Source organism: Aspergillus wentii (genome assembly GCF_001890725.1).
Source record: "Aspergillus wentii DTO 134E9 unplaced genomic scaffold ASPWEscaffold_8, whole genome shotgun sequence".
In the NCBI taxonomy this organism is placed as follows: Eukaryota; Fungi; Ascomycota; class Eurotiomycetes; order Eurotiales; family Aspergillaceae; genus Aspergillus; species Aspergillus wentii.
In genome coordinates this window covers 1991269-2016244 of record NW_024467839.1, presented here as the reverse complement: position 1 = coordinate 2016244, position 24976 = coordinate 1991269, and the positions used below count along the sequence as shown (strand labels likewise).

Sequence of the window (24976 nt, the reverse complement as noted above, 5' to 3'; positions counted from 1 at the left end):
GGGTGATTGGTTGCGGAAATCTGGCCTTGGTGTTTCATGGAGATGGGAATTTAGAATGTCACTTTTAGATGGCTGAATAGGAGTTGTAGAGCGCAAATAATATTTATTGTAATTGATAGCATCGAATCTATTAGGGACTATTGGATTGCCTCTGCCCAAAATACGGTGCCTGAAAAGGAGTCCAGTATGGTTCTTGGCTGTGGAGATTAATTACATACATACTGTATCTTAGTTGGGGTCTTTTAGCTGTCTACTGCCATTATCAATATGAATTAAATGTCTTTATTACAGAATAATGCTATATAAAACTCAGTATGAATAATGGCTTCATGGATTTAGGCTTCAAACAACACGCGCACAGTATCTCAGCTCTGTCTTCCCCAAAACAACATCCGCTTCATTTCCCCGCGGCTGACGATCAAATAATGCACGGAATGGAAGAACCAAGGGTGCCCCTGTGATATTATCGACATCTATCTTGACGACTTGCGCATTATAAGAGCGCTGGTTTCCTGCTGCCTGGTGAACACGAGGAGGCATTGGAGCCGGCAATTGCTGGCGGATATGATTCAGTGTAGCACGAGTCACTGGGATTGGGGTATTTGGCGGCAAAAGCTGCCATTTCTCAATGGTTATTTCTTTCCTGGCCTTGCTGACAGCGATGACAAGGACGATTCGTACTGCACCGCTGGAGTTGTTGAACCACCAGTTGGCATCGTTACGCAGCCTGGGCAGCGATTCGGAGATTCCTGTTTCGATGACAAGTGTAGGCCATCCCTGGGTTGACCCTGTTGGCATTCTGCTTCCTGGGACGATACATTCATCTGGTTCTTTTTGTGTACTGGATGATAAGCCAGTGTATATGGCAGAGCGACGCTATGCGTAGTCGCTAAATGGGACACCTATGGTGGTTATTATTCTCTGGATCTGTTGTTGGAGATCACTGGTAACAGCTTGATGAGACCATGAGGGGATGAGTTTGGTGATCCCAATAGAGCCATCCAACGTAATTCGATATGGGATGCTTCCAAGGCGAGGATCGTCGCCTGCTAAGCGAGCATATGCAGGCTTTGTCAGGCCAAGAACAACGAGATATTGGTTTCCTTGGTTTTCATTTCTGTCGAGTTTGTCGAGGATGTTCTCGGCTGTTTTCTCGAGGGCTTTTATAGTGGTGAAGGTGTGTAAGATGTGGTCTTTTGGAAGATCAGATAGTGGGCTGTAGAGAGACGACATGGTTACCTAACGAGGGATCTGTATTGTCAGCAGAAGTGAATTCAAGGATCAATGAATATAATATCATCATGATGTATTCCATATGTACACATATATTCTGACTTCATATCACTTATAATTAATTCCCCTGTGAATGAATTAATGGAGATAATGTCTGCTAAAACACACCCACGCTAAGAATGTGGAGAAGCCATACGTATTACGCTTAGTATTCCTCTCCCTCCTCCCTCTCCCTTGGCAGCCCTGCCAATTCCTTTTGCTTTTCGCCCACCATGTCAATGTAATTCTTGTCAGTCTTTCTTTCTTTCTCTTCTTCACATGTGCCTTTATATATAACTTTTCACTCCTTGAAAAAGGCATGGTGGTAAACCATGTCTCCCGATCCCAATGACCGCTTCGACCGCGAAGACGCCCCGTTCCTCTCCGCCGACAGCCCCGACCACAGCCATGCAAAGCGACGTCCTGGGAATCACGAAGTCCACGATGCCTCCGTACAGAAGATCCGGTTTCGCCTGATGGTGACCTTGTTCGCCATTGTGCTGGCGGTTGAGATGGGCTTCATCATGTTCAGCGGTCCCCTGATTCGCATCTACGAGTCCGTCACTTGCCGGAAACATTATCGCGAATACGACCCCAGCCAGATCGGGGCAGATGGGAATGTGGACGAGAAGCTGTGCAAGATCAATGAGGTGCAGACCGAGTTGGCGGCCATACAGGGATATATGGAGTTCTTCGATGGTCTAATTTGTGGGTTGACCGATCATCTGTCTTCGTACTCTGGATCCTAATGGACTTCTTTCTAGGTGCTTTAATGGCCATCCCGTACGGTCTGCTGGCAGATCGAAAGGGCCGGAAGCCTGTCATCTGTCTCTGTATCCCCGCTTATGCAATCAACATCTCCATCGTCCTCCTTGTTTTGTGGTTTTCGGATACTCTTCCTTTGCGAACTGTGTGGTTGGGCTCTTTGGCTTGGTTTTTTAGTGGCGGCCATGTGGTGACCTTTGCTGTCGTTTGGACTATGATGGCCGATGTCACCACGGAAGATGAGAGAGCTACGATATTTTTCAGATTCGGCGTGGCCAGCATGGCGGCGGACTTTATCTCCAGTGCAATCAGTTCCTGGTTGATGGCGATGAATCCTTGGATTCCCCTGTTAATCGGGATGAGCATGGCCGCTGTGGGCTTTTTGACTACTTTGACTCTGCCGGAGACAAAGCATGCTTTCAAACCTCGTGCGCCAGAACCAGAATCACCTATCGAACTCTCCCGCATGAGCTCCGATGAAGACGGGGAGCTTCACCGTCGCAAGAGCCATGACTACGAGGACGATTACAATGCCACGGTTGACGAAGTGCCAGAAACCAAACCCACCACCAAACAGCCACCCCCTCCTACACTCCGGGCCCGTCTCCGCATGTATCTGTCTCCTTACGTATTCATCTTTCGCAACCGGCAGATTCTTCTTCTACTCGTGGCATTCTTGGTCTACCGTCTTAGTCGTGGTTCTTCCTGGTTCTTGGTTCAGTACATCTCTCTCCGATACAAGTGGACATTGGCCAGAGCCAACTTTCTCGTCTCCTTCAAACCTGCCTTGTCCATTCCGCTCTTTCTCTTTGGCATTCCAGCCCTTAAGAAGCACTTTTTCCGGTCTCTGACTGCCAAGGAGAAAGACCTTCGACTTGCTCGCTTGAGCATCGTTTGCCTTGCAATAGGCACACTGGGAATTGGGATCTCCCCGAACATCGAAATGCTGATCCCCAGTCTGATGACACAAACAACGGGTTCTGGGTTCACCTTCCTAACCCGATCATTAATCACCACCTTGGTGAAGAGAGAGGAAACGGCCAGATTATTCACAGTAATCGAGATCCTGCAGTCAGTCGGTAACGTCATTGCCAGCTTGTCCATCACCACTGTATTCCAGCTGGGTCTCAAGATTGGAGGCTTTTGGACAGGATTGGCTTGGATGATGACGAGCACGGCCTTTTGTGGAGTTGGGCTCTCGATATGGTCGTTTAGGATTCCTCCAACGGTGATAGTGGAGGACTACGATGCTGCTCGGGTACATACTTCATAGAAGTGTGGTCTGATATATACATGAATGTATACTAGATATAGAACAAACATTATTCAACTGTACTTTCACACGGTAAAAACCCCTCCGGCAGATCCCTCCGCTCAAACCAAGCACGCGCCGTCTCTGCAAATAACCCCGGCGCCTGTCGATTCCAAGGATGTCTCATATCGGGATGAATGACAGCAATCGTCTCCGGGTTGACTTCTCTACCAATCTCCGCCAGTCTACCCGCATACTCAGCATTATCGCTAGATGGAATAATCCCACCCTTGATCGCCGCAACGACAAGCGTTCTCGCACGCCACGGAGCAGGCCACTCCCCAGACGATCTCAGCGCCACCATGACCTGACGACACAAATCCAGCGTACAAACACTCGTATCAAGACGCACGACATCCGTCCCATCCATCAACCAACTAATCACAGACCTCGGAATCATATTCTCCACCCGTATCACCGGCCAGATAAGGTACGGCGCATACTCCGCCATCGCGGAAGGCGGGAAAATCGCAAACCCTGACACAAAAACATCCTGTACGAGATCCGGATACGCGCTCGCTAGTGTGATGGCTACATGCGCACCCAGGCTGTGGCCGATGACATGGGCAGAACCGTTCTTGGCTTCTTTGCGGATGAGCTGGGCGAGGAGGTCTGCGGAGGTATCGACGGTGAAGGGCGTGATGGAGCGCGATTTCGCATGGCCCGGGAGATCGGGGACGAGGAGGTGGTAGGAGGTCGAGAGATGGGGGATGACGAGATCCCAGTATTCGCTTGAGCAGAAGGCGCCGTGGATGAGGAGGATGGTGGTTTGGGCGGAGGGGTTGGAGGAGATGTAGTGGAGGGCAGCGAGGTCTGGTTGAGACATGGTTAGAGTATGAGGATGGATGATTTTGGATTTAGAGATTGTGAATTGAATGGTTTTATATTTGAGGATGTGACGACGCGTTTGTCTGCCTATATGGATGAATCCATTGTGGCTGCTTAGTGCTTACGATCCTATAGTTTAGACTGTGGGTTGACAGACGTAATGGATAGATGCCTTGTGTATCTCATCAAGCTAGATGATTACTATATCTCTATTCAGAGTATTTTAATATAATTAATGCGTCCTAGTTATTCTGTATAAAGAACAGACGATGTATATGGATGATATGTTGACCTCAGGCATCAACGGCGCACCCCTCATCTCCACTCCACTCCCTGACAACTGTCATTCATCAACCCCTGCATGAACCATCTTTGCTTCTAGACACAAAACAGGTAAGCAGCTACCGAATTGACTTTATAATGCGCCATAAATAACACCATTCTTTAGAACACCATGGAAGCCGCCGCCGAGGCATTCAACAAGGTCCCCCGTGTTGCCAAAACACCCACCGGCCTGCCAAACCACTGGTTCTTCTCCGTCCGCCACGTGCCATTGAACCCACCAGGCGATCTGGTTCATCTCGTGCACCCCCCAAGTCGCCTGGTCCATGTCGAAGGACCCAGGCAGATTGGCTCACTTCCTTCTCCGGACGTCAAGGCCGATGCGGTCGTCCCTTTGCTGCTCAAGGCGTTCATCACGGGGACCTCGACAGGCCCGGATGGAAAGCCTCTCGCGGGGGTGAAGCCTACTGTTCCTTGGACGTGGGGTACGAATGATGTTGTACTCGCCAAGGCTGTTGAAGACAAGCTGAAAAGCATCGGCGTGAGAGAAGAGCTCTGCGTGGTCCAGACTGGTAATAAGGAGCATGAAAAAATCTCCGACGAGTGCTGGTCTGGATTCCTCAGTGAGCTTACCAAACAGGCGGGCTTGCCGAATCCCGAAGCTGGAAAGGTCTGTGGTAGATGCAAGACGGGAGGATCGCTGAAACAGTGTGCCAAGTGCAAGAAGGAGGTTTACTGCTCTAGAGAGTGTCAGACAGCCGATTGGAAGCAGCATAAGAAGATTTGTGCCTCGTTGGCTGGAGGGGCTGTTTCTAGTGTCAGCAGTTCCAACTTGGATGCATTCGCCTACTACAACAACCATGCGCACAAGGTTCCTGAAGCTCAGGAGTTGGCCAAGTCACTCAATCTGACACTTCCAACTGGAGGGAATGAAGGACTGATGTAAGTGCTCTTGTGCTGAAGCTGTCTGCACAGCTAACGTGATACCGTTTAGCAAGCCAGTCCGCCGTCTGATCATCACAGGAAAGGACACCATCGGAAACTTTCAACTTCTGATGGGACCACAGTGGAGGAAAATCGCAGGTTCGATGCGCGAAGAACAGCGATTGGATGTTCTTCTTCGCCCTCAACCCGGTTCCCCAAGCTATGCTTTGCACCATCAATATGATGAGGATACGCCAACCTGGTCGCCAACTCCAGCCACCACGGCCGAGAACGAGAAGGTACAGGAGATCCGCGAAATGCAGGACTTTATTGTCAGTCGCGTTGGTCCAGGCAAGCAGCCGGATAAGGATGAGATGAGAGGCATTCTTACTGCATTCGGGGCGAACTGGGCTGAAAAGTTGGGCGTTTATCAGACGGCACTCAATGCATTGGACCAAGGAGTTCACGCTTAGAGTCTGGTTCATATAACTTGATAATTCTTACAAAATAATGTGTTATTTAAGGTCGGTTCTTCTGACCGTCTTAATACATAGCCTTTATGTGCATTCTTAATCAGAATCGAAAACAATATAATTTCAACTTGTTGAATAAGAACATGTCAACTACAAAATACCGCTAGACTAAAATAAATATCCGGACATTTCTAGTGGACTATACCAGTCATTCCATGTCAACAATCAGGGTCGACAGAACACAGTAGGTATCGATAGATCAAGTCAGAGTACATATACCCAACATAGGTTTTCTGTGGGACGGTTTGGCTGGTCGTTGGACTATACCATAATTGGATCCTTATGTAGCCCATAATGGCCTACTCCTTCTACGAATCGTTGTCCCTGTCTTGCTTGCGCGCAAGCTATCTGCACACATTTTCCGCCATAATCTCACGGAGACTTTCGAGATATATTGGTGGTGGCGTTGGTGTTTTATATGAAACAAGTTTATCTTTTTTATTTCGCAGAATCTGGCTCCAGTTGAAATCCAGGCATTGCTTATGGCGATCTTGGGGAGGAGGGTACAGACACTAGAATTAATTAGTTATCGTAGAGAGTATGGTAGAGATGTTGTATACCTTTCCGCCTCCATATTTGACCATTTTCCCTGCCTCTTGCTCGTACTGGTAGGCTTGCGCAAACCCACTCGCTACCTCTATCTCTTCAGGATCCAGTGGCTTTACTTTGGCCACAATGGCCAGTCCTATCCTTCCTTCAGACCCCTCTAACAATAATGCTGAATCATCATTATGGTCGTCGTCATGACCACCAGAGTATCCAGCTTCGAGAGCGATTGTTGGCCATTTTCTACCTTTGGGATATAGACCTGCAACTGGGAAGTTTGCACTAGTATTTGAATTAGAAATGATCAATATTGCAACCGGAAAAATCACTGGCTTGCCTTGTCTTATATCGGCCCTTGAAGTCTATCAAAGTCGCACCGTCCAAGACCATGAATGAAGTTTCGTCAAACTCCTCCGAAGCGTTCTTTAGATTCTCTTCCCATTGTCGCATCCATACCTGATAACTTGAATGCACAAATGTAGGCATCGTAAACGAGAGTATGCCAGTAAAGCTGTTAAAAGAGTACCTGCCATAGTTAGTAGACATAGTATCCTTCTTTTTATATGTGTAGTAGACTTGCTTGACTCTCTTCCTGGATAGAAGCTCTTCCACGTCTTCGAAAACCTCGCTGCTGACTAGGAATGATCCTGTCCACTTTGTGGCTAGATCTGCTACAATCTGAGACTGCTGGGTGAACATCTTGAGAATTTGCAGATGAAAGGAAACAAAATATGATAGTGAATTACAATCGCTGGCTTTATATGTCGTCAGTTCATGGCTGTGAATGATAGGAATCCTGAGGGTTGGTCCAGGATCACTGAATTTCCCTTTTTGGAAGACCCCAGGCAGTCGCAATATTGTAAAACACTGGGTAATGCTCTATCGCTGGCTTAATATAATACTTACTGTAAGCTAGACAGATTACTGTATACTTCTCTTTCTACCTCCTTTCTTCTCTATACTGCCATGATATCATGCTTATGCCTGCATAATTCATAGCACAATCCAACACGCTGATTGGCTGATTACGCCAAATAGGGTTCCGCCCGCATCCCCCACATAAACACACTATGCCAGATACGGCTAGCGCTGTATCGCAGCTGCCTCACATGTGACAGCTTCGACAATTCTCGGTCGAACTTTTGCTTCATATCTCCTTCTGCCACTCTGCATGCGACGATGTGGTGATGCTTCGCAGTCTTGTATATTGATTTTCCTTCGTCCTCTTCAGCGACTTACCGCAGTATACTGTTCACACTTCGTTATTTCATCTCACGTTAGTGGCCACATGGCCTATAAGTGATCTCGGCATTATCCCAGTCTTATCAAACCCACTTCGTACCCCTCATTGAATCATGGAGAAGTTCTCCCAGTTCCGCGATCGAGGTATGCGCCGGCCGTTTCTTGGAATCTTCTGCATTTGACTAATCGTGCCGTCTAGGATCCGGCATCGCGCCTTTCCTCCCCATTCCCTCTCAACCCTCCGGCTTCCGACTCCCTCTACACGTCTTTCTCTTCTTCTTCCGACTTCCTCTATTTATATTTGCGTGCTTGGCCTATTTCGTTGTTCTACAATGGCTCCCGATCGGGTCTCTAGGCAAGAAGGCCTCGCTGTGGTGTATTTTGGGTGTGCCCAGTATATGGTGGATTGATCTTCAGGTGGACGGCGTGAGGAAAGGGTGCGTAATTGCGATGGACTGCTTCGTGGATATAATCTGACAGCACCAGTTCCCTTGCCAAACAACATCAAGCCCGTCTTCCAGGTCCCGGATCCGTCATCGCCTCGTCCTTTACCTCTCCTATCGATGCGCTTTATCTGGCCGCCATCTTTGACCCGGTGTTTACTGCTTCATACCCGAATTCGCGTCAGGTGGAACGCATCTCGCTACTGCAAGCCGTCCTTCGTTCGTTCTCCCAGCCACAGGCGAGCGCTCCCAAGGGCACGCGATTGGTCGATGTATCGACTCTCTTGGAGAAGTATCCCAACCGTCCTATCGTCATATTCCCCGAATGCACTACGACCAACGGCCGCGGAATCCTGCCGCTCAGTCAGTCTCTTGTGGGAGCTCCTCCGAAGACCAAGATTTTCCCTGTCAGCCTGCGGTATACCCCGATGGACGTGGTGACCCCGCTGCCTGGAAGTTATCTGAGTTTCCTTTGGAACCTGCTGAGCAAGCCCACCCACTGCATTCGCGTTCGAATTGCCGAGTCTGTGGTGAGCGGCAGTGCTGCAAACACAACACCATCTTCACTCAACTCTTATGACACCAACTACTTGGACGTGCTAGAGCAAAAGGAAGCAGCGATTACTCAGGGCGAAAAGGCTGTGCTGGACAATATTGGGGAGTCTCTTGCTCGTTTGGGCCGAGTCAAGCGGGTTGGCTTGGGTGTCCAGGAGAAGCGGGATTTTGTCAAGATGTGGACCAAGACGCGACGCACGTGGTGATTGTGTTTACTGTATACGATTAGGGTTAGTAGATAGTTGATTCATTCATATGAAGTTTATCAACCAAACACGTTCTTTGTTTTTCGCAGAGCGGTGCCTGAGGGGAGAACGTGGTGGAGGCTACCATGGTTGGGCGATGAGGGGCTGATTCGCGATGATATCAATTGACCTCGAGTAATTTGATAATAGCAATCCACCTGGTGACTCAATATCGAAGCGTCGTATCTGAATAAATGAAGATATTGTTATCTATAGTAGCCTCCACTTGCCGGTTGGTTTCGGAGACCTCCGGCCGAGACATTTAAAAACTGTCGCATCCTCGACTCTTCGCTGTCGGACATGAAACCTCCCACTCATCATGTGTCTCTCTCCTCTTCATGACTTCCTCCACGGGCTCCCCAAATGCGAGCACCATGTCCATCTCGAGGGCTGTCTTACTCCGCAGTTGATCTTCCAACTAGCGCAGCGAAATAACGTCCAACTGCCCGAGGACAACCCAGCCTATGACTCCATCGAGGCCCTGACTCAACGCTATCACCACTTCTCCTCGCTGGATGACTTCCTCGGCTTCTACTTCCAGGGCATGTCCGTCCTGCTCCACGAACAGGACTTTACCGACCTCGCCTGGTGCTACTTCCAAAAGGCCCACTCCGACGGCGTCCACCATGCCGAGGTCTTCTTCGACCCCCAAGTCCACCAAGACCGCGGAATCCCACTCGACACTGTCGTCGCGGGGTTTTCGGCGGGGTGTAAACGCGCAGAGAAGGAACTGGGTCTATCTACCCGGTTGATTCTGTGCTTTGTGCGCCATCTCCCTGTCGCGTCCGCGAATCAATTGTACGACCAGATGCTCGCACAGGAGTATATCGAAAAGGACATCGTCCACGGCCTCGGATGGTCATCTACAGAAGTCGGTCCGCCCAAGGACATGTACCGGGAGATCTACGCCTCCGCCTCATCCAAGGGGATCCAGTTAACCGCGCACGCCGGCGAAGAAGGAGACCCGAGCTACATCCACACCGCACTGGAACTGGGCGCGCAACGCATCGACCACGGAATCCGGCTCATCGAAGATGCAGAATTAATGGAGCGCGTTGCGCGCGAGGAGATCATGCTCACCGTGTGTCCGTTGTCGAATGTGCGACTGCGGTGTGTGGATTCGGTGGATGAGGTTCCGATTCGGCGGTTTCTGGATGCGGGCGTCAAGTTCTCGATTAATAGTGACGATCCGGCGTATTTTGGGGGGTATATTCTGGATAATTATTGTGCTGTTCAGGGGGCGTTTCAGTTGTCGATTGGCGAGTGGAGGGGGATTGCTGAGAGTAGTGTTAAGGCGAGTTGGATTGATGATACACGGAAGGTGGAGTTGCTTGGGTTGATTGATGAGCATGTTCGGAGGCATGAGAAATAGTTGTATATGAATTATGAGTGTCAGATGTTTAGATACCAAACAGTATATATTATGGAATGAATATATTGCATCTAAGACAGATGATATCCCCGCATTGGGGGTTGGAGATTGGGGATATCCCCAACAATACAAAACATCAAAATCACAGCTCGCCAGGAAAAAACCTCTCCCTCCTCCAAGCCCCCCTTTCCCAGTCTGCATCATGCGCAAAAATAACCTCCACATCCCCAAGTTCCGTCGTATTCGACATGGTCTCGCGAATCACAGCCAGCGTCTTCTCCGCAGCCAGTCGATCAACGTGAATACAGCAGATACTCTCATACGCAGGATCTGTCCACGTAGCGATATCCTTTTCACCAGATAGTAATCGTCGATCGTGACATGCGTCGCCGGCGAGATAGACGTATTTCCCTGATTCCAGACGGACGAGGAGGTTGATGTGGCCGTCTAGATGGCCCGGTGCGGAGACGATGTATACACTGCCGTCGCGGAAGATGTCCATCGTATTGGGGAAGAGGGCTTTTTGATGCCATTTCTGCGTGAAGGTTGGGATCTATTTCTGGGAATTGGCATGCAGATGCAGATTATTGCTATCGTATGGGATACTATCACTATCAAGAGGAAGTTCAATCGTGCGAGTATCCGGCAAAAGACCTCTCTCAAAATGACAATGACTTCCATTCCTCAACATTCTCTCATCACTAATCAGAGCCTTCGCACCAGGCCCAATAACATACGTAGACCGCGGATAATCAGACGGCGTCCCAACATGATCCCAATGCAAATGACTGAAGATGACAAGATCAATATCATCCGGTGTCAGCTTTCCCTTTGCCAGACATGCAACCGGGTCTGGATCGCCTGAGAGCGGCTGTCTGGTGGTTGAGTGTTTGTAGATTGGTTCTGGGTAGTGGTTGATATTTTTTCGGATTCCCAGATCGAATATTATTCTTGTTGTCCGTGTGGGTGTTGTGTGCTGGATGAGGAAGGACAGAGATGGGACGGTGCTTCTGGTGGTGGGATCGTCGAGGGGTGAGATGAAGAACTTTTCAGGGAGAGTGAGATGGCCTGCTGTGAGGGCGTGGACTGTTGCCATGATGTATGATATGATACTACCAAGTAGGGTAGTTGAGATGACCAGGATATATTCATCCATTGGGGAGTTGGGGAAGTACTCCAAATATACATGAAGCGAGACAGAATAGGTATACAGCATATAGCCTACTTTATATACATCGAATCGGTTATTATATCTATTGTTGGAGAACCCCAACCCCGCATATCTTATAAAAACATTAATTTATCCCCTCATCATCCTCATTCATACACATACATCTAGTTACAAAATGTCCACCGAGCCAACCTTCGACAATCTCCACAGGGAAATGTTCGACCTCGGTCTCCAAAACCGGCGCGAAGTTGTTGGAGACGCATACGTCAATGCAGCATTGCAGAATGGATCGAGCGAGTTCGCCTATCCGGGCCAGCAGCTGGTTACCGAGTATGTGTTCATCCCCATCCGCTTTGATAGCTGCTAAGAGGTAGGTGGTGCTGGGGTAATATCTGGTCACGACCGGGTTTGGAGCGCAAACAGCGCAGTCTTCTCAGTATGTCCCCCTCCTTCTTTGCATACTGATGTGTCAAACTGACGATGTAGATATCGGCATGTTGATCGCACTCAAGAGTTGGCCGGAACTAGGCGCTCATGTCCGCGGTGCTATTAACAATGGTCTGACGGAGATTGAGATCCGCGAGGCTGTCCTCCACGCCACCATCTACTGTGGTGTCCCGGCAGGCGTGGAGGCGATGAAGGTGGCCGAGAGGGCGATTAACGATATGGTGGCCAAGGGAGAGCACAAGCGGAAGTTGGCGGAGAAGTCGCCGTTGATTCGATAGATCGATAGAAAAGTAATATAATACAGCTAGTTGGGTATTGTGAATGATGAGCAGTGTCTGGCAAGTTCGTCGATGCGTTTCGCGTACAAATCCATCGTGTGCATTAATGGATCGCCAAATACTACCTCCCTCACTTGTGCATCGGTCGTCACTAGCGCCTCTACCACTTCATCACCTGATACCGATGCATCCTCTGGAATCACTCCACTCTTCCTCTCCCGGAGAAGAATCAATAGCCCCGCTCTAGATAAAGTGGCCGGAGGAGTGAGCCAGGCGCGAGGCGCCCGGTTGCCCATGCGTTCCTGTCTTCGTGCTCCGAACGAGAAGTTGGTTGTCGGGGAGACGTAGAGATCGAGCAGAGAGACGACGTAGGCTTTTTCAGCTCTAGGCACAGGATCGCCCTCATTGATGAACGAGAAGAACATTGACGTTTTCTGCATGGGCACCTGCAGTGGACGGAGAGATACAGGTGGTGATCCGAACGAGACGCAGTGGATACACTTGAAGTAGTCTCGCAGAGGCGTCAGTTCAGACCGTACCGTCGCCGAAAGCATGTGGCAGTATAGTAGACTTGCGACAGCCGCGCCGGCCGAATGCCCAGTCAGAAGTAAAGTATACCCTGACCGACGGGGATTCTCAGCAAGGATGCTACGCAGGCGCGCAGCGACAGGTGCTACCATCTTCCGCGCGACGGATAGGAAGCCTGCGTGGCAGAAGTTGCTGGGATCGTCGAGGAAGTGGTGTGGAGATGTTGGTTCTGTCTTCATGTTGACGGCCCAGTCACGGAAGCTCTGCGTGCCGCGGATGGCGAAGACGATCGTGTCCATGTCATCGACTAAAAGGGACTTGATTACCATCGCCTTGGTGCCGTGGCGCCAGTCGGAATCGACAAATGAATGCCGTTCAACACCTGTGGGTCGTTCATACACGTCACGGGAATATTGCGCTGCGAGGCGTAGGAGGGGATAGGCGGGGCGGTATCTGCTCGTGTTAGTTGGACTATCCCCAGAGTCTTTGGTATGACATACAGCTTCAAAGGAGGGAGGTTAGATGGTAATCGCGAATTAGAGTAAAGGTAGACCTTGGAAAAGTACGTCGTGCAAGTATGTCGAACAGTCTTATCCTTCTCTTTCGAACCCTCTTTATGCTTGACAGCGTACGCGACAACTAAAACACATCAGCCACATCCTCTATTCTCATTAGAAAAGAAGCATACCCATCTCCTTATCCTTCCCCGTAAACAACCCATCATCAATCGAGGTGATGATCTGATCCAATTTCTTCGACATGACCGCATACACATCCACCCCACTCATAATACAGTCCTTCAGCTGCTGTTCCAGATCCGCTACGGTGAGATGCGCTATGCCGACCATATTCCTCGAACTGTTCATCGTGGCATGGGTCATTCCGACGACCATGTTCTTTGATCCGGTCATTGTATTGTTCGCCGCCCCAACTGTCTGCGAGACCATGATCTTCGATATATCCGTGCATGACTGCCATTTTGCAAGCGATCGTTGCGTCAGTCCGGGATTTGGGGATGGACTGGGGTGCGGTGGAGGTTGTGGTGGTAGATGGAGTGTTGATGTTGACATGGCATGTTGATATGCGACCGGGGGTGCATGTTGTGCAGGTACAGGCTGGACAGGCTGTGGAGAATATGCAGGATACGTAGGGAGTGAGTTCATCGAGTATCCCCCCGCTGGCATCGCATATACTGGCTGTTGCTGATGCGGCAGAGGTTGCGGTATCGCACTGGCCACATATTGCACCGACTGCGACTGCTGGTGACGAGGACGAGGTTGAGGTTGAGGTTGCGATTGATCCAAAGATTTCGACCGTCGACCCTTTGACCTTCCAAACCATGTCATTTTGCCAGAGCGCTATGATGGGAATATTCAAAGATATGCAACTTTGCGCGATCTCGAGAGTTGAAGAGGACGAGAGACATTGCTCAACCACGCCAATGCTGATACTAATGCTGGTCCGCAAACCAAGGCAACGCAAAACGAACGCAATATACCCCAGATTTGGAATCCTGTTCGTCCGATGGAGAGGAAATAGTCTGGTGCTTGTGATGTCGATGGTGGCCTCTTATATGGCCGTATTGCGGCGATGGGCTGCACCGCCTCGTTGGTGAACCCACCGCAGTGCATCGCGTGCGCCAATGATGGAGGAATCGGTCGACTTGCCAAGTGAAGATGGGCGATCATCGTCGCCACGAATATACCAAAATGGATTGGATTGTAGAAAATTAGCTCAGACAATCCAGTGATTTCATACATTAGACCAAAACTAGATTAAATGAGAGAAAAGGTATCTTGTGTTTAATACAACATGAGGGAAACAAATCGCTTTTCTGTCCTTGGTGGCCAGTCCAGCACTGCACATGCAAGATCCCAGACATCCTGGCCATCCAATTCCCAGTCCCAAAAGAAAAGGCTCCAATTATAAGTCCAAAATCATATCCTCCCAATTTACTCTACAGAGTCAGTGATACAGCCGTGGCTGGCATCCTTGACGGTTCTGTGGACGGAGACATTAGCAAATCATCATTGTAGTAAGTAGCAGACTCAACATACCTGGCATATTTGCCCAGAGTTCCTCTCATGGTCAAACCAGTAGGGGGCAGCTTGCCCTCCGCCTTGAGCTGCTCCCATTCCTTTCTTCTCTCGACAAGGTCGGTCTCCTCAACCTCGAGGTCAAGGACTCTGCGCTCAGCGTCAATGGTGATGACATCGCCATCCTTGACAAGACCAATGGGTCCTCCGACAGCGGCCTCAGGAACAATGTGTCCGATGAGGAAACCGTGGGAACCACCGGAGAAACGGCCGTCAGTGATCAGGGCACACGACGATCCGAGACCGGCACCCATGAGAGCAGACGAGGGCTTCAACATTTCTATTCATTGTTAGTGATTTAGTCATAAAACAGAACCAGTAAACATACCAGGCATGCCGGGACCACCCTTGGGTCCAGTGTAACGGATGACAACAACAGTCTTTTCGTCCTTCTTGATCTCGTTGCGCTCGAGAGAAGCAATAAAGTCATCCTCGCAGTCGTAGACGCGAGCCTTACCAGTGAAAGCAGTACCCTCCTTACCGGTGATCTTACCAACACTGCCACCAGGGGCCAACGAACCTCTGAGAATCTGAATGTGACCGGTAGGCTTGATGGGGTTGGAGAAGGGGCGGATGATCTTCTGGTCTTCAGGGAAGTCGGGGACCTTCTCCACGTTCTTGGCCAAGGTCTCACCAGTAACAGTCATGCCGGAGCCGTCAATGACACCCTCCTTGATCAGGAACTTCAGCAGAGAGGGGGTACCACCGATCTTGTGCAGATCAGCCATGACGTATTTACCAGAGGGCTTCAGATCGGCCAAGAAGGGGATGCGGTCAGAGACGGACTGGAAGTCCTCAATGTCCAGCTTGATACCGACAGAGTCGGCAATGGCGATCAGGTGGAGCACGGCGTTGGTCGAACCACCGGTAATGTTGACAACGACCATGGCGTTCTCGAAAGCCTGGCGAGTCAAGATATCACTGGGACGGATGTCCTCGACAAGCAGCTTCCTGATAGCTCCACCAGCAGCCAAACATTCCAAGTCCTTGGCCTTGGACTCGGCGGGGTTAGACGACGAGCCAGGCAGGGTCATACCCATGGTCTCAATGGCAGTAGCCATGGTGTTGGCAGTGTACATACCACCGCAAGCACCACCACCGGGGCAGGCGTTACGGATGATGTCGAAGCGCTGAGGCTCGGTGATCTCACCGGTCAAGAACTGACCGTAGGCCTGGAAAGCGGAGACGATATCAATATCGGCGTTGTTCTGCATCGACGCACAGCCGGGCTTGATGGTACCACCGTACACCATCAAACTGGGACGGTTGACACGGCCCATGGCCATCAAGACACCGGGCATGTTCTTGTCGCAACCGGGGATACTGATGTTGGCGTCGTACCACTGACCACCCATGACAGTTTCGATGGAATCGGCAATAAGGTCACGGCTCTGAAGAGAGAAGCGCATGCCGTTGGTACCCATACTGATGGCGTCACTGACACCGACGGTGTTGAACTGGAAGCCCACCAAGCCGGCCTGTTGCACACCTTCACGGACGCGGTTGTTGAGGTCGAGCAGGTGCATGTTGCACGGGTTTCCATTGTACCAGACAGACGAGATTCCGACCTGTGCCTTGTTCATATCTTCCTCGCTGAGACCGGCAGCATACAACATGGCCTGGGAAGCACCCTGCGAGATGGGCTGTGTGACATGACGGGAAACCTTGTTGAGGACGGGGGCATCCTTGTCTCGTCGGGGGAGGGTAGTAGAGATAGGGCGGCTGGATGATGAATTATTAGCAAGATGTGATGAATTGAAGACGAAAACAATGATTCTGCAATTGACCTACACAGCCAAAGGAGACCTGGAGAGGCTCCGGAGAGCGGCGGGCATGCGCCCTCGGGTCTGGGAGAGAAGCATTGTGGTTGCGCCTGCGATAAGGGCTCAATTCAAAGACGGGAATAGCTTCCTGAATCCCCTATTCTGGCAAATTGAGTCACGAGAGCAGCAGGTGAAAAGGGAAAAAAGAAGAAGCTGAAGTGCAAAAATTGGGGCAGCACAGCAGCAATTCGGTGCCTCCGGAGTCAGGCCCTTCCTCCGCGGCGAAGTCGGGGCTCGCTGGAGTGGAGCCAATTGCGGGCACGGGCCAATCCCGGGGCTAGGATTGTCAGCAGGGGAGTACAGCCAATCAGATGGAGTAGATTCATTGTATGGAGATAGAGAGATCGTGGCAGTCATTATTCATTAATATTATGCTAGTCTATAGTATATGATGGAAATTATAATAGACAATAGAGTACATCTAATCCTTGCTTAACCAACATGACTTGTCTCATACAAAGCATATCATTTCCGTTCTGTTGCTTTTAACGTACAAGAAAGACACAAGGTTGTTGAACGCCATATCAAAACAGACAATCTGAGAAAAGAGAATGAATATAAATAGTAAATCAAAGAATAAAGAGAATGAAAAATGTGAGGGTATAACAGATCCAGTCTAACCAAGGAATAAAATAAGTATCGTAAGCTCAATAAACATGTCGGAGCTTCGAACCATATGTCATGAGAAAGAAGAGAAAGAGAACAAAGTGAAGATAGGTAGAGAAAGGGAAGAATGAAAAATGCAAAAGTCAAAAAGTTAGAAAGTCAGAAAAATTAGTATAGGAAAACAAGCATCAATATGCAACGAACGCAGTATGCTGGTTTTATACCCGAGACCAGCTCTAAGGCACCTCTTTATCACCTCGCTTCAATCCTTCAGGGACATCGATCGCATCTCTGACCCATTCTGTGGCAGCAATCTCGGCAACGCTCTTACGTTTCATGTTTCTCTTCAGGAGCCCTTCAACACACACGCGTGCGCCCTCCAGGTCCTTGCCCTTTACGGGGTCCCACTCCTCGTCGCTGTCGGCATACCGATACCACGACCACTCGCACCGAGCAATCCGATGGGGTGTTCGTGCACGAAGTTTCGCGGGGTCGCCCCGAGCACCAGGAACAGCATCGAATGGCAGCCGGTTCTCCATGATGGCGTAGAGCAGGACTCCAAGAGCCCACGCGTCTGTTGACCGTCCGTCATATGGTTGGCCCATCAGAATCTCCGGTGCTGCATAGTCTTCACTTCCACATCGAGTGTGCAGAAGGGGGCATTCAGGAGGCTCGGGGATCCTCCTCGACAGACCTAGATCGCTCAGTGTAACGATTGCTCGATCGTAGGTGCGGTAGTCGGTGATCTTTTCCAGGGCGGCAGGGGGGAGAGTGACAAGAACATCTAATCAAGTTAGCACAGCATCAATAGATAAAGGAATAGTTCGACTTACTCTCAAGTTTAATATCCCGATGGACGATGAAGTTGTCATGCAGATATTGCACAGCAGACACAACTTCCGCGAAGATACGTCGGATGAGCGGCGGAGACATAGGTTTCACACCGGATGAAGCAACATCAAAGAGATCGCCTCCGGGGCAGTAGTCCAGGACCAGGAGCGCACGCTTGTCATCGCTTCCAAACGCCTTTAATTGCACCAGAGAAGGGTGGTTGACTGATTTGAGAATGTCGACTTCGCGTTTAAGAGAAACCTCCAACCGCTCCTCGTCAGCTCCTCCAGCCGGGCCGTGCTCGATAATCTTGACTGCAACCAGTTTCTGCGTCCCTGGAGCTGCATCATTCTGACTAGAGCCGTCACTAAGGTAACCTTCCTCTCCCAACTCCATGCGCACCGCCAAGCACACCTGACTGAAAGTGCCCTGGCCCAGCTGGCGCAGTTTGCGATATTTCCGAGACTGCTGGGTACGAACCGACCGGACCGTATATATTTGCTCGGGTACATCTAGGAGCGAGCGGTTAATAATAACCGGCTCTTTGTCGCTGTCATCATATCCACTGCGACTACTTCGAGGCGGAGTAGGCGGGCTAATAGTTGGTATCGCAATACCCCGATGGACCGCGAGATATTGTTCCCGGTGTAGAGCATTTGACTTGGAGTCCGTACTCGAAGAGGGAGCGATGCCTTGTAACGGACCCGTTCCCGAAACCACAATCGGACGAGGCTTTACGGGGATGCTCCGAGCGGGAGGAACATACTCGCTCAAACTCCGATTCCGCGCATGCTTCGGGGCACTCTCTTTGTGTGGTTTGCTAGGTGTTTCAGGAGCCTGTTCACCCAAACTGTCCAAACTCGGATATGCTTTCTGCGATCGAGACGATGGGCGACCAAACATTTGCGACGAGTCGCTGAGTCGCAAACCAAGACTCGAGCCCGGCCTCGAGGCATTCGACGGAGTCCGAGATAGCGATTGCGAATCAGTTCTGTGCAATCGCCACGGCGACATGCCCCCGATGGGCGACGGCAGGGGAGTGATATCACCCATAGCTATCAACTGCGGAGACGACAAAACGGAGGCGGGAGACAAGGAGCCGGTACTTGAATTGGGGCCGGTGAGGATAGCGCGAAGACTCGGGGTTCTCTGCAGGAAACTCGTGGACGATAAGCTATTATTGGAGAAAGGGTCAGGTGTGAGGTCCATGGGTCCAGAGCCGAACATATCAGTCCTGATATGCAGCGACGGGATAGGATGCGACATGACGGGTTGGGAAGGCATTTTATACCCCGAATCCGTCTGGAACAATCCGTCTAGCATCTCGGGAGGGGAGGGAAGGCCTCCATCACCCTGGGTCACGAAAGGAATTGAAAGAGCTTCATTGCTGCCGTTGCTGGGAGCGGATGCATGAAACCCGTGTAACTGGGCAGATCGACCTGAAAAGGATCCTGACCTCTCGGTCGGCAGGAAAGAATCAGGGTTCACCATGGAACCAGAAGATCAAGGTAATCTTCCTGTTGAATTGTGTCTTGTCTGTTTCCTTTCAGATGGAAGAATGGGGGGGAGGGTAGTATTCTGTGAACGGAAACAGCCAAGGCCAAGGACAAAGACGACAGTAGAAACACTAGGCTTGCGGGTAAGATCGGGGGATAAGGAAGCCAGCAAGCAAGACACAAAAAAAGACCCCTCGGTTCGAGACCGTTTTCAACCTTAAAAGCAAACCAAGCGTTAATATCAAGGCCCCGCAGGCCTTGGTCTAAATGTCACTTTGACTGAATCCTGTGTTGTGGATGAGTCAAGGCATGGGCAAGAGTCAAAGAGAGGAGTGTGAGAGAAAACAGAGAAGATGAGATTAATATGATCAAATGGAAAAATGAGGGGAAGTGAAGAGAAAAGAACGGGGTGGAAATAAGAAACCGGGTTTGTTCCCTGGTAAAATTAAATCTTGTTTCTTTTTTTCTTTCCTTTTTTTTTTCCAACGCAAGTGATGACGCTGCACTCACTGCAGCAAACAGGAAAAATCCACGCGGGGGTCAGCTGATGCGCAGTTCCCGTTTGGGGCTAGCGTCCACGAGCAGCAGCCACTCACAACACGGCGCTACCCCGCATTCGGTAATGCCGCTGCCGGAATGGCCAGAAGGGGAACTGAGCTTGAGATAAAAGAGGATAGAGCATCCAAAAGTAGAGGTGTTAGGGAGTATCATGGAATGTACGACTATGTAGGTGTAGATATGATTCTGCAAAAGATACAGCGCGCAGAAACGGAGTACAGCCGGCGGAATGCTCCGTACTTCTGCAGCGCCTTGCATCAGAAATGAAGAATCCAAAGCGCCCTAAAAGGCACGCAGTAGGGAGCTTTAGAGACACGACATGGCCTTTCCCTTGCCTTCCCCCAATTTTACCAGATCTGGCAACTGTGAGGCTATAGGATTCAAAATAGGAAGGTAGCCCTAATCTTCACTCCATCGAGATCGAGTGAGACATAAGACATACATGATCATGTACTTACAGAAACATTCCTACTGCATGTCTACAACCGTGTGCAAGCGGTGATACATACAGAACTACTCAGATTATGATTGACAAATTAAATAATTAATGGCCATACTCGGTCCAACTCGATATTCATTAATATCCAAAAGGCAAACTGCAGCTTTTAGTGGCGCCTATTTGTTATTATAATAGTACTCCCCTATTATTATTCCATTATTATTTCTTTTTTATTATGTCTGCATTCCGATCATCACCCATTCAGCATCCCTTAAAATCCTCACAAATTTTCCGTCATTCTCGGTTATCAAATTGATCGACATCCACGCGCCGAGTCCTACGTAAGCTAATTCAGATCCTTTCTTTTGTTCTTCTTCTTCGATTCTGTATGGTTGCATTGTTTTCAAACGCAAAATGTAGTTCGTCATGTTCATATTTATTTATGCTTTTACTGTAGTTATCTTGGATCAACAATTTCCCAAGCCCCTTTGTTAGCTTGGCAACAAAGCGCCGATGCACCTGGTAGATAGTGCGGTTCGTTATTACCTCCGAAGAGGGGGGCTGGGATAAAGGCTATCTCCACGTCTGGTCTTCATTATTTCCTTTGCGGTTCGAATGATGCTCTTTTCGGGATACCAGCAGGTCAAGGAGAATTAAAAAAAGAAATCGCGGATGCAGAGGGATGTCAATCATGTCGCGTTCGGGAAGGGATTGTCGCTTTGGGCGCGTTTGGCCACAGATCTACCTTTTTTCCATTGAGCATTGATCCCTGAAGGAGGCGAAAAAATGGTGGAATTTGTTGGGATCAACTAGGTAACGGCCTTCTTGTTGGTTCTTGGGAGGGATTTGATACAAGTGCCCTTCTGTATCAAAGACTAAATAATGAAATAATACGAAAAAAGAATGGTAAATTGTGTTTCATAATTTGAATCCTCCTAAATCAGTGTTGGTAAACTCATGCACCTGAAACATAAAAAGAAACATGCCTATCCTCAACACCAAACATCACAAAGAACTGTAATCATAGATTAATGCTCGATCCTCGATCATGAAACCATAGTAGCTGTTTGAGTACTTGAAAGAACCGTCGAACCCTGCTCCTTTGCCGTAGGAAGCAAACAAGTCTTCTCGAACCTTTCAACCTCGACCAAAGCCTGAGAAATTCGATCCAGCACTTCTTTCTGTTCTTCCATTCCAACACTGATTCGCACAATATGTTTCAACACCCCGTACGACTCTGCCCAATCCAACTCCCTAAAGTGGGCTAGCTGCGAGTAGGGAATAGCAAGCGTGAAGTTCGTTCCGATGCTGGGTCCCTTGCACACGTCTAGTGCATCATAGAAGCATATCGCGCTTTCCGGTTGTCGAAACACCATGCTCAGAAGAAATCCATATCCCCCATCACGACGACGGTATAGCTCATACAGTGGGGCGGAAGAGACCATCGTTGGGTAATTCACATGCTGGATTGATGGATGTGATGAGAGCATGGTCGCAATTGCCAATGCGCTGTGGTTGCAGCGTTGGGTACGCTCTTCGAAATCGGCGCTGTTATGTGCTAATGTGATAGCGTCGAGAGGGAAGACAGCGTCCTCATAGTCTGCGACAAGACCAGCATGGATCGCATCATGGTGCCGCGAGTCGGGGTTTACAACCACGCTGGGATCTATCAGCTGGTGAAGCTTTGGGTTGATAGAACTACTTACCTGCCTCCCATCACATTCGAAGCGCCGCTGAAAATCTTTGTGAGACTGGTCATAATCACATCGACATATGGGAACAGATCGACATTGACAAAGGTCCCCAATGTCTCGTCGCAGGCGACCACAAAGTCATATTCATCTGCCAGCGCGCGGATTCGTTCCAAATTCGGACTCTCCAACAGGGGGTTGCAGGGAAGCTCGCAGAAGAGAGCTCTTATGCGTTGACCGGATTTCAGCGATGCTTCCAGATCGTCGAGCTCTGCCTCTGTCCCTCGTCCGTATAGCGTAAATCGATGGTACCCAACGAGCTCCACCAATTTGGGCGTCTCAGCATACGGCCATCTAGGGGGAGGCCATCGTCAGTTGGTTCTCGAAATTTCCGGACGTTTCACTTACCCATAAACAACAGACCCTGAATAAGCTTTATCAGGAATAGTGGCTAACAATGATCTTGCTACAGCACCGATAGCACACATTCCTTTGGAATATAGGAAAACATCATCCTTCGAAACCGGCCGAGAGCCTGGACTTTCCGACGTCGCCAACCTCGCGATGAGATTTTTCATCTGTTCCTTGGCTGAAATAGCAGAGTCCGTCCAAGGGACTGGCCGAGGAAGTCTTGACAGATCAGGACATGGAGCAGCTGTCTGGAAAGAGGCGATGGCCGATTCGGACAACATAAAATCAACACGTTCAAGACAAAACTCGGCCTGTCTGGTTGATAACCCATCCCCGAAGATCATCCACAGTCTTCGTGCTTCCGAATCGAGGTCTTTGTGATAAAAAACCGCATGGAATTTTCCCCAAAGTGTTTCCTCTCGTTCTACCTCCCCCGTGAGGAAGAACCTCACAGACCCAACAACTTTCTCTGCATCCTTGGTCTTCAAACCCGAATAGAACCTGCCTGCGGTGGTATCGGACGGGAATAACATGCAGTCTAAATCGGCCGCAACCTCCAGTCTCCTTTTGATAATAGTGGTCAAGCTTCGAAGAACGTGGTGGATGAAGAACCTGATGAAAATGGTCGTATCAGCAGAATTTCTTTAAATTCCTGGTGGTTAAAATGCACCTTGGATAGACCGTTTGCATGCTATTCACCACCCAGTCCTCGCGATTACCCCAGGCAACGACAGTATCCCATTTTGGCATCGAAACGCTGACAGACTATTCTTGGAGTTAGTTTTGGTGGCATCATGAAGGCCCGTCAATTCAAACGTACGTGAACCTGGTTTGGAGGTTGAGCTTCACCTAGCGGCAGTGCATGCGGAGAGGGGGGATGTGTTGTCGGCATCATGATGTTGTTTATCCAGCGGTAAGGAATGCAGGAATCGAACAAAATCGCCAAACCCAAGAAAGAATCAAGGACAGAGGGTAAGAGAAGAGGGACGCAAGTTTATAAAGGGTTCACCGCCCATTATATCGGACCAGATGGAAATACGTCAAGGGAATGGAATCGAGGGAATGCACTGCACATTGCAATGCTGGCACAGCGGGGTTGGGCCAGGCATGAACGCATAAAGCGGAAGCAGTCATCCTGCAGCGTTAAGCCAGAGCCTGATTTTTGAATCAGCGATGGAGAACAAATAGCTTCAGCATCAAGGTTTGCGATCCCAAGTCACACTCGAATAAATTAACCCCTCTTGCAGGTGTGTCTTAGTGTCTTGGCGATCACGATCTTGTTTGTGATCGACAAGTAGAAGCCAGTCAGATTCGTGGGTTCTCAAAGGTATCCACAGTAGATGAAATCATTTAATATCTTTTAATCAACAGATATTGCGAACAGTTGTCGAGTCTGTATTCAGCTATCCCTGTTCGAAGTAGTATTGCAGAAATTCAATTGTTACTGGGCATGTCTCATTTGTGTTGTACAAAGCCAACGAACCATAAATACATCATACACAGTGAGTCAACAAGAGGACGAAGATGCAGACAACAGAGCAGTTATACGGCATGAAGCTGTGTAATTCTAGACGAGCTGGTAAGAAGATATAAACAGCCCGATAAGCTCCGATAAAGCTCAGATAAGGATATCAATCCTGGTGGCGATCATCCACTATGAAGGCAACATAGCATTATAACATCAATATGAATAGATCCTCGCATGGAACAATTCCAGAATATTAGAAGAATAAAAACACAAATAATACTACAAAATATAGAATCGATATAATTATGGGGCAGTGCTATCTTTATATCTGCTTGGCATCTCCATCCTGAATAGACTTTATCCGGCTTCTCCACTGCTCACTATGATCGATGCTTGTCTTTTTATCCGGTGTCAAGGGCTATCTATAGATTTCTTTTTTAAGATCATAAAATCATAATATGGAGTAAGACTATGATACTTTGATATTGTGGTGGTAGTTAGAATGATTGATCTGTCTATGAATATACTGTTGTCTTTATGGATGGATTGAACCACATCTAGGAAATCACATCATATCTACCGGATAAGATCAAGCCGGCCTATCTAGTGGTTGAGAATATGGACTGATCCAAGCATTTGCTTGCATGAAAGTTATATCTTGTATTGTCCCTATAGCTAGCCGGACTGCGTAATTTTGGTTTTGATGCTGCCTACACACCGTCTAGTATACCTCACTTCCATAAGGCTAGAGATATCCCAATACAGAAAATCAATACTAAGAATAACACCAAGATCATATCCACATCCACTTCTA

The 24976-nt window shown here is 49.2% G+C and overlaps 14 protein-coding genes across 14 annotated transcripts; 5 read left to right on the top strand and 9 right to left on the bottom strand.

Annotated features, from left to right (window-relative positions):
* Positions 1-342: 342 nt before the first annotated feature.
* Positions 343-798, bottom strand: ASPWEDRAFT_176664 (uncharacterized protein; the record flags this gene model as incomplete). The annotated part of the gene is made up of 1 exon (XM_040831539.1): positions 343-798. One exon carries the CDS (start codon positions 796-798, stop codon positions 343-345), a length of 456 nt encoding a protein of 151 aa, XP_040685276.1.
* Positions 799-876: 78 nt separating this feature from the next.
* On the bottom strand, positions 877-1233 carry ASPWEDRAFT_176663 (uncharacterized protein; the record flags this gene model as incomplete). The annotated part of the gene is made up of 1 exon (XM_040831538.1): positions 877-1233. The coding sequence occupies one exon, from the start codon at positions 1231-1233 to the stop codon at positions 877-879; it is 357 nt and encodes a 118-aa protein (XP_040685275.1).
* A 371-nt stretch (positions 1234-1604) lies between these two features.
* Positions 1605-3310, top strand: ASPWEDRAFT_32219 (putative MFS transporter; the record flags this gene model as incomplete). Its single annotated transcript, XM_040833632.1, has 2 exons — positions 1605-1980; positions 2037-3310. 2 exons carry the CDS (start codon positions 1605-1607, stop codon positions 3308-3310), a joined length of 1650 nt encoding a protein of 549 aa, XP_040685274.1.
* A 49-nt stretch (positions 3311-3359) lies between these two features.
* ASPWEDRAFT_176661 (alpha/beta fold hydrolase) lies at positions 3360-4175 on the bottom strand (the record flags this gene model as incomplete). Its single annotated transcript, XM_040831537.1, has 1 exon — positions 3360-4175. One exon carries the CDS (start codon positions 4173-4175, stop codon positions 3360-3362), a length of 816 nt encoding a protein of 271 aa, XP_040685273.1.
* A 456-nt stretch (positions 4176-4631) lies between these two features.
* On the top strand, positions 4632-5856 carry ASPWEDRAFT_176660 (zinc finger MYND domain-containing protein; the record flags this gene model as incomplete). Its single annotated transcript, XM_040831536.1, has 2 exons — positions 4632-5401; positions 5454-5856. 2 exons carry the CDS (start codon positions 4632-4634, stop codon positions 5854-5856), a joined length of 1173 nt encoding a protein of 390 aa, XP_040685272.1.
* A 133-nt stretch (positions 5857-5989) lies between these two features.
* On the bottom strand, positions 5990-7224 carry ASPWEDRAFT_45553 (uncharacterized protein). The gene is made up of 4 exons (XM_040836567.1): positions 7043-7224; positions 6800-6988; positions 6477-6744; positions 5990-6428 (listed from the first exon to the last, which is right to left on the bottom strand). The coding sequence occupies exons 1-4, from the start codon at positions 7159-7161 to the stop codon at positions 6261-6263; spliced, it is 744 nt and encodes a 247-aa protein (XP_040685271.1). The 5' UTR covers positions 7162-7224; the 3' UTR covers positions 5990-6260.
* Positions 7225-7625: 401 nt separating this feature from the next.
* On the top strand, positions 7626-9130 carry ASPWEDRAFT_45552 (lysophosphatidic acid acyltransferase LOA1). Its single transcript, XM_040836566.1, has 3 exons — positions 7626-7848; positions 7904-8141; positions 8191-9130. The coding sequence occupies exons 1-3, from the start codon at positions 7818-7820 to the stop codon at positions 8906-8908; spliced, it is 987 nt and encodes a 328-aa protein (XP_040685270.1). The 5' UTR covers positions 7626-7817; the 3' UTR covers positions 8909-9130.
* A 103-nt stretch (positions 9131-9233) lies between these two features.
* aah1 (adenosine deaminase) lies at positions 9234-10483 on the top strand. The gene has a single exon (XM_040836565.1). The coding sequence runs from the start codon at positions 9267-9269 to the stop codon at positions 10317-10319; it is 1053 nt and encodes a 350-aa protein (XP_040685269.1). The 5' UTR covers positions 9234-9266; the 3' UTR covers positions 10320-10483.
* ASPWEDRAFT_747560 (MBL fold metallo-hydrolase) lies at positions 10391-11415 on the bottom strand (the record flags this gene model as incomplete). The annotated part of the gene is made up of 2 exons (XM_040839513.1): positions 10391-10838; positions 10932-11415. The coding sequence occupies 2 exons, from the start codon at positions 11413-11415 to the stop codon at positions 10462-10464; spliced, it is 861 nt and encodes a 286-aa protein (XP_040685268.1). The 3' UTR covers positions 10391-10461.
* Positions 11416-11665: 250 nt separating this feature from the next.
* Positions 11666-12215, top strand: ASPWEDRAFT_119062 (uncharacterized protein; the record flags this gene model as incomplete). Its single annotated transcript, XM_040828871.1, has 3 exons — positions 11666-11820; positions 11865-11926; positions 11977-12215. The coding sequence occupies 3 exons, from the start codon at positions 11666-11668 to the stop codon at positions 12213-12215; spliced, it is 456 nt and encodes a 151-aa protein (XP_040685267.1).
* Positions 12216-12241: 26 nt separating this feature from the next.
* ASPWEDRAFT_176653 (lipase family protein) lies at positions 12242-14089 on the bottom strand (the record flags this gene model as incomplete). Its single annotated transcript, XM_040831535.1, has 3 exons — positions 12242-13196; positions 13244-13382; positions 13432-14089. 3 exons carry the CDS (start codon positions 14087-14089, stop codon positions 12242-12244), a joined length of 1752 nt encoding a protein of 583 aa, XP_040685266.1.
* A 606-nt stretch (positions 14090-14695) lies between these two features.
* On the bottom strand, positions 14696-16701 carry ilv3 (dihydroxy-acid dehydratase ILV3; the record flags this gene model as incomplete). The annotated part of the gene is made up of 4 exons (XM_040828838.1): positions 14696-14744; positions 14801-15119; positions 15168-16561; positions 16646-16701. The coding sequence occupies 4 exons, from the start codon at positions 16699-16701 to the stop codon at positions 14696-14698; spliced, it is 1818 nt and encodes a 605-aa protein (XP_040685265.1).
* Positions 16702-17004: 303 nt separating this feature from the next.
* Positions 17005-20062, bottom strand: ASPWEDRAFT_163730 (putative protein kinase). Its single transcript, XM_040829855.1, has 2 exons — positions 18102-20062; positions 17005-18052 (listed from the first exon to the last, which is right to left on the bottom strand). Exons 1-2 carry the CDS (start codon positions 19588-19590, stop codon positions 17505-17507), a joined length of 2037 nt encoding a protein of 678 aa, XP_040685264.1. The 5' UTR covers positions 19591-20062; the 3' UTR covers positions 17005-17504.
* Positions 20063-21638: 1576 nt separating this feature from the next.
* On the bottom strand, positions 21639-23589 carry ASPWEDRAFT_32211 (uncharacterized protein; the record flags this gene model as incomplete). Its single annotated transcript, XM_040833631.1, has 5 exons — positions 21639-22251; positions 22299-22637; positions 22692-23306; positions 23365-23459; positions 23515-23589. 5 exons carry the CDS (start codon positions 23587-23589, stop codon positions 21639-21641), a joined length of 1737 nt encoding a protein of 578 aa, XP_040685263.1.
* Between the last annotated feature and the right edge of the window lie 1387 nt (positions 23590-24976).

Excerpts from the sequence above, each read along its gene's own strand:
- ASPWEDRAFT_45553 (XM_040836567.1), bottom strand. The coding sequence starts at position 7,161 with ATGTTCACCCAGCAGTCTCAGATTGTAGCAGATCTAGCCACAAAGTGG. Across the intron at positions 6,989-7,042 it reads CTATCCAGGAAGAGAGTCAA|GTACTCTTTTAACAGCTTTA; the intron begins GCAAGTCTACTA and ends TAACTATGGCAG. Across the intron at positions 6,745-6,799 it reads AAGGGCCGATATAAGACAAG|TGCAAACTTCCCAGTTGCAG; the intron begins GCAAGCCAGTGA and ends TTCAAATACTAG.
- aah1 (XM_040836565.1), top strand. The coding sequence starts at position 9,267 with ATGTGTCTCTCTCCTCTTCATGACTTCCTCCACGGGCTCCCCAAATGC.
- ASPWEDRAFT_163730 (XM_040829855.1), bottom strand. The coding sequence starts at position 19,590 with ATGGTGAACCCTGATTCTTTCCTGCCGACCGAGAGGTCAGGATCCTTT. Across the intron at positions 18,053-18,101 it reads TCGGGATATTAAACTTGAGA|ATGTTCTTGTCACTCTCCCC; the intron begins GTAAGTCGAACT and ends TAACTTGATTAG.
- ASPWEDRAFT_45552 (XM_040836566.1), top strand. The coding sequence starts at position 7,818 with ATGGAGAAGTTCTCCCAGTTCCGCGATCGAG. Across the intron at positions 7,849-7,903 it reads CTCCCAGTTCCGCGATCGAG|GATCCGGCATCGCGCCTTTC; the intron begins GTATGCGCCGGC and ends CGTGCCGTCTAG. Across the intron at positions 8,142-8,190 it reads GTGGACGGCGTGAGGAAAGG|TTCCCTTGCCAAACAACATC; the intron begins GTGCGTAATTGC and ends TGACAGCACCAG.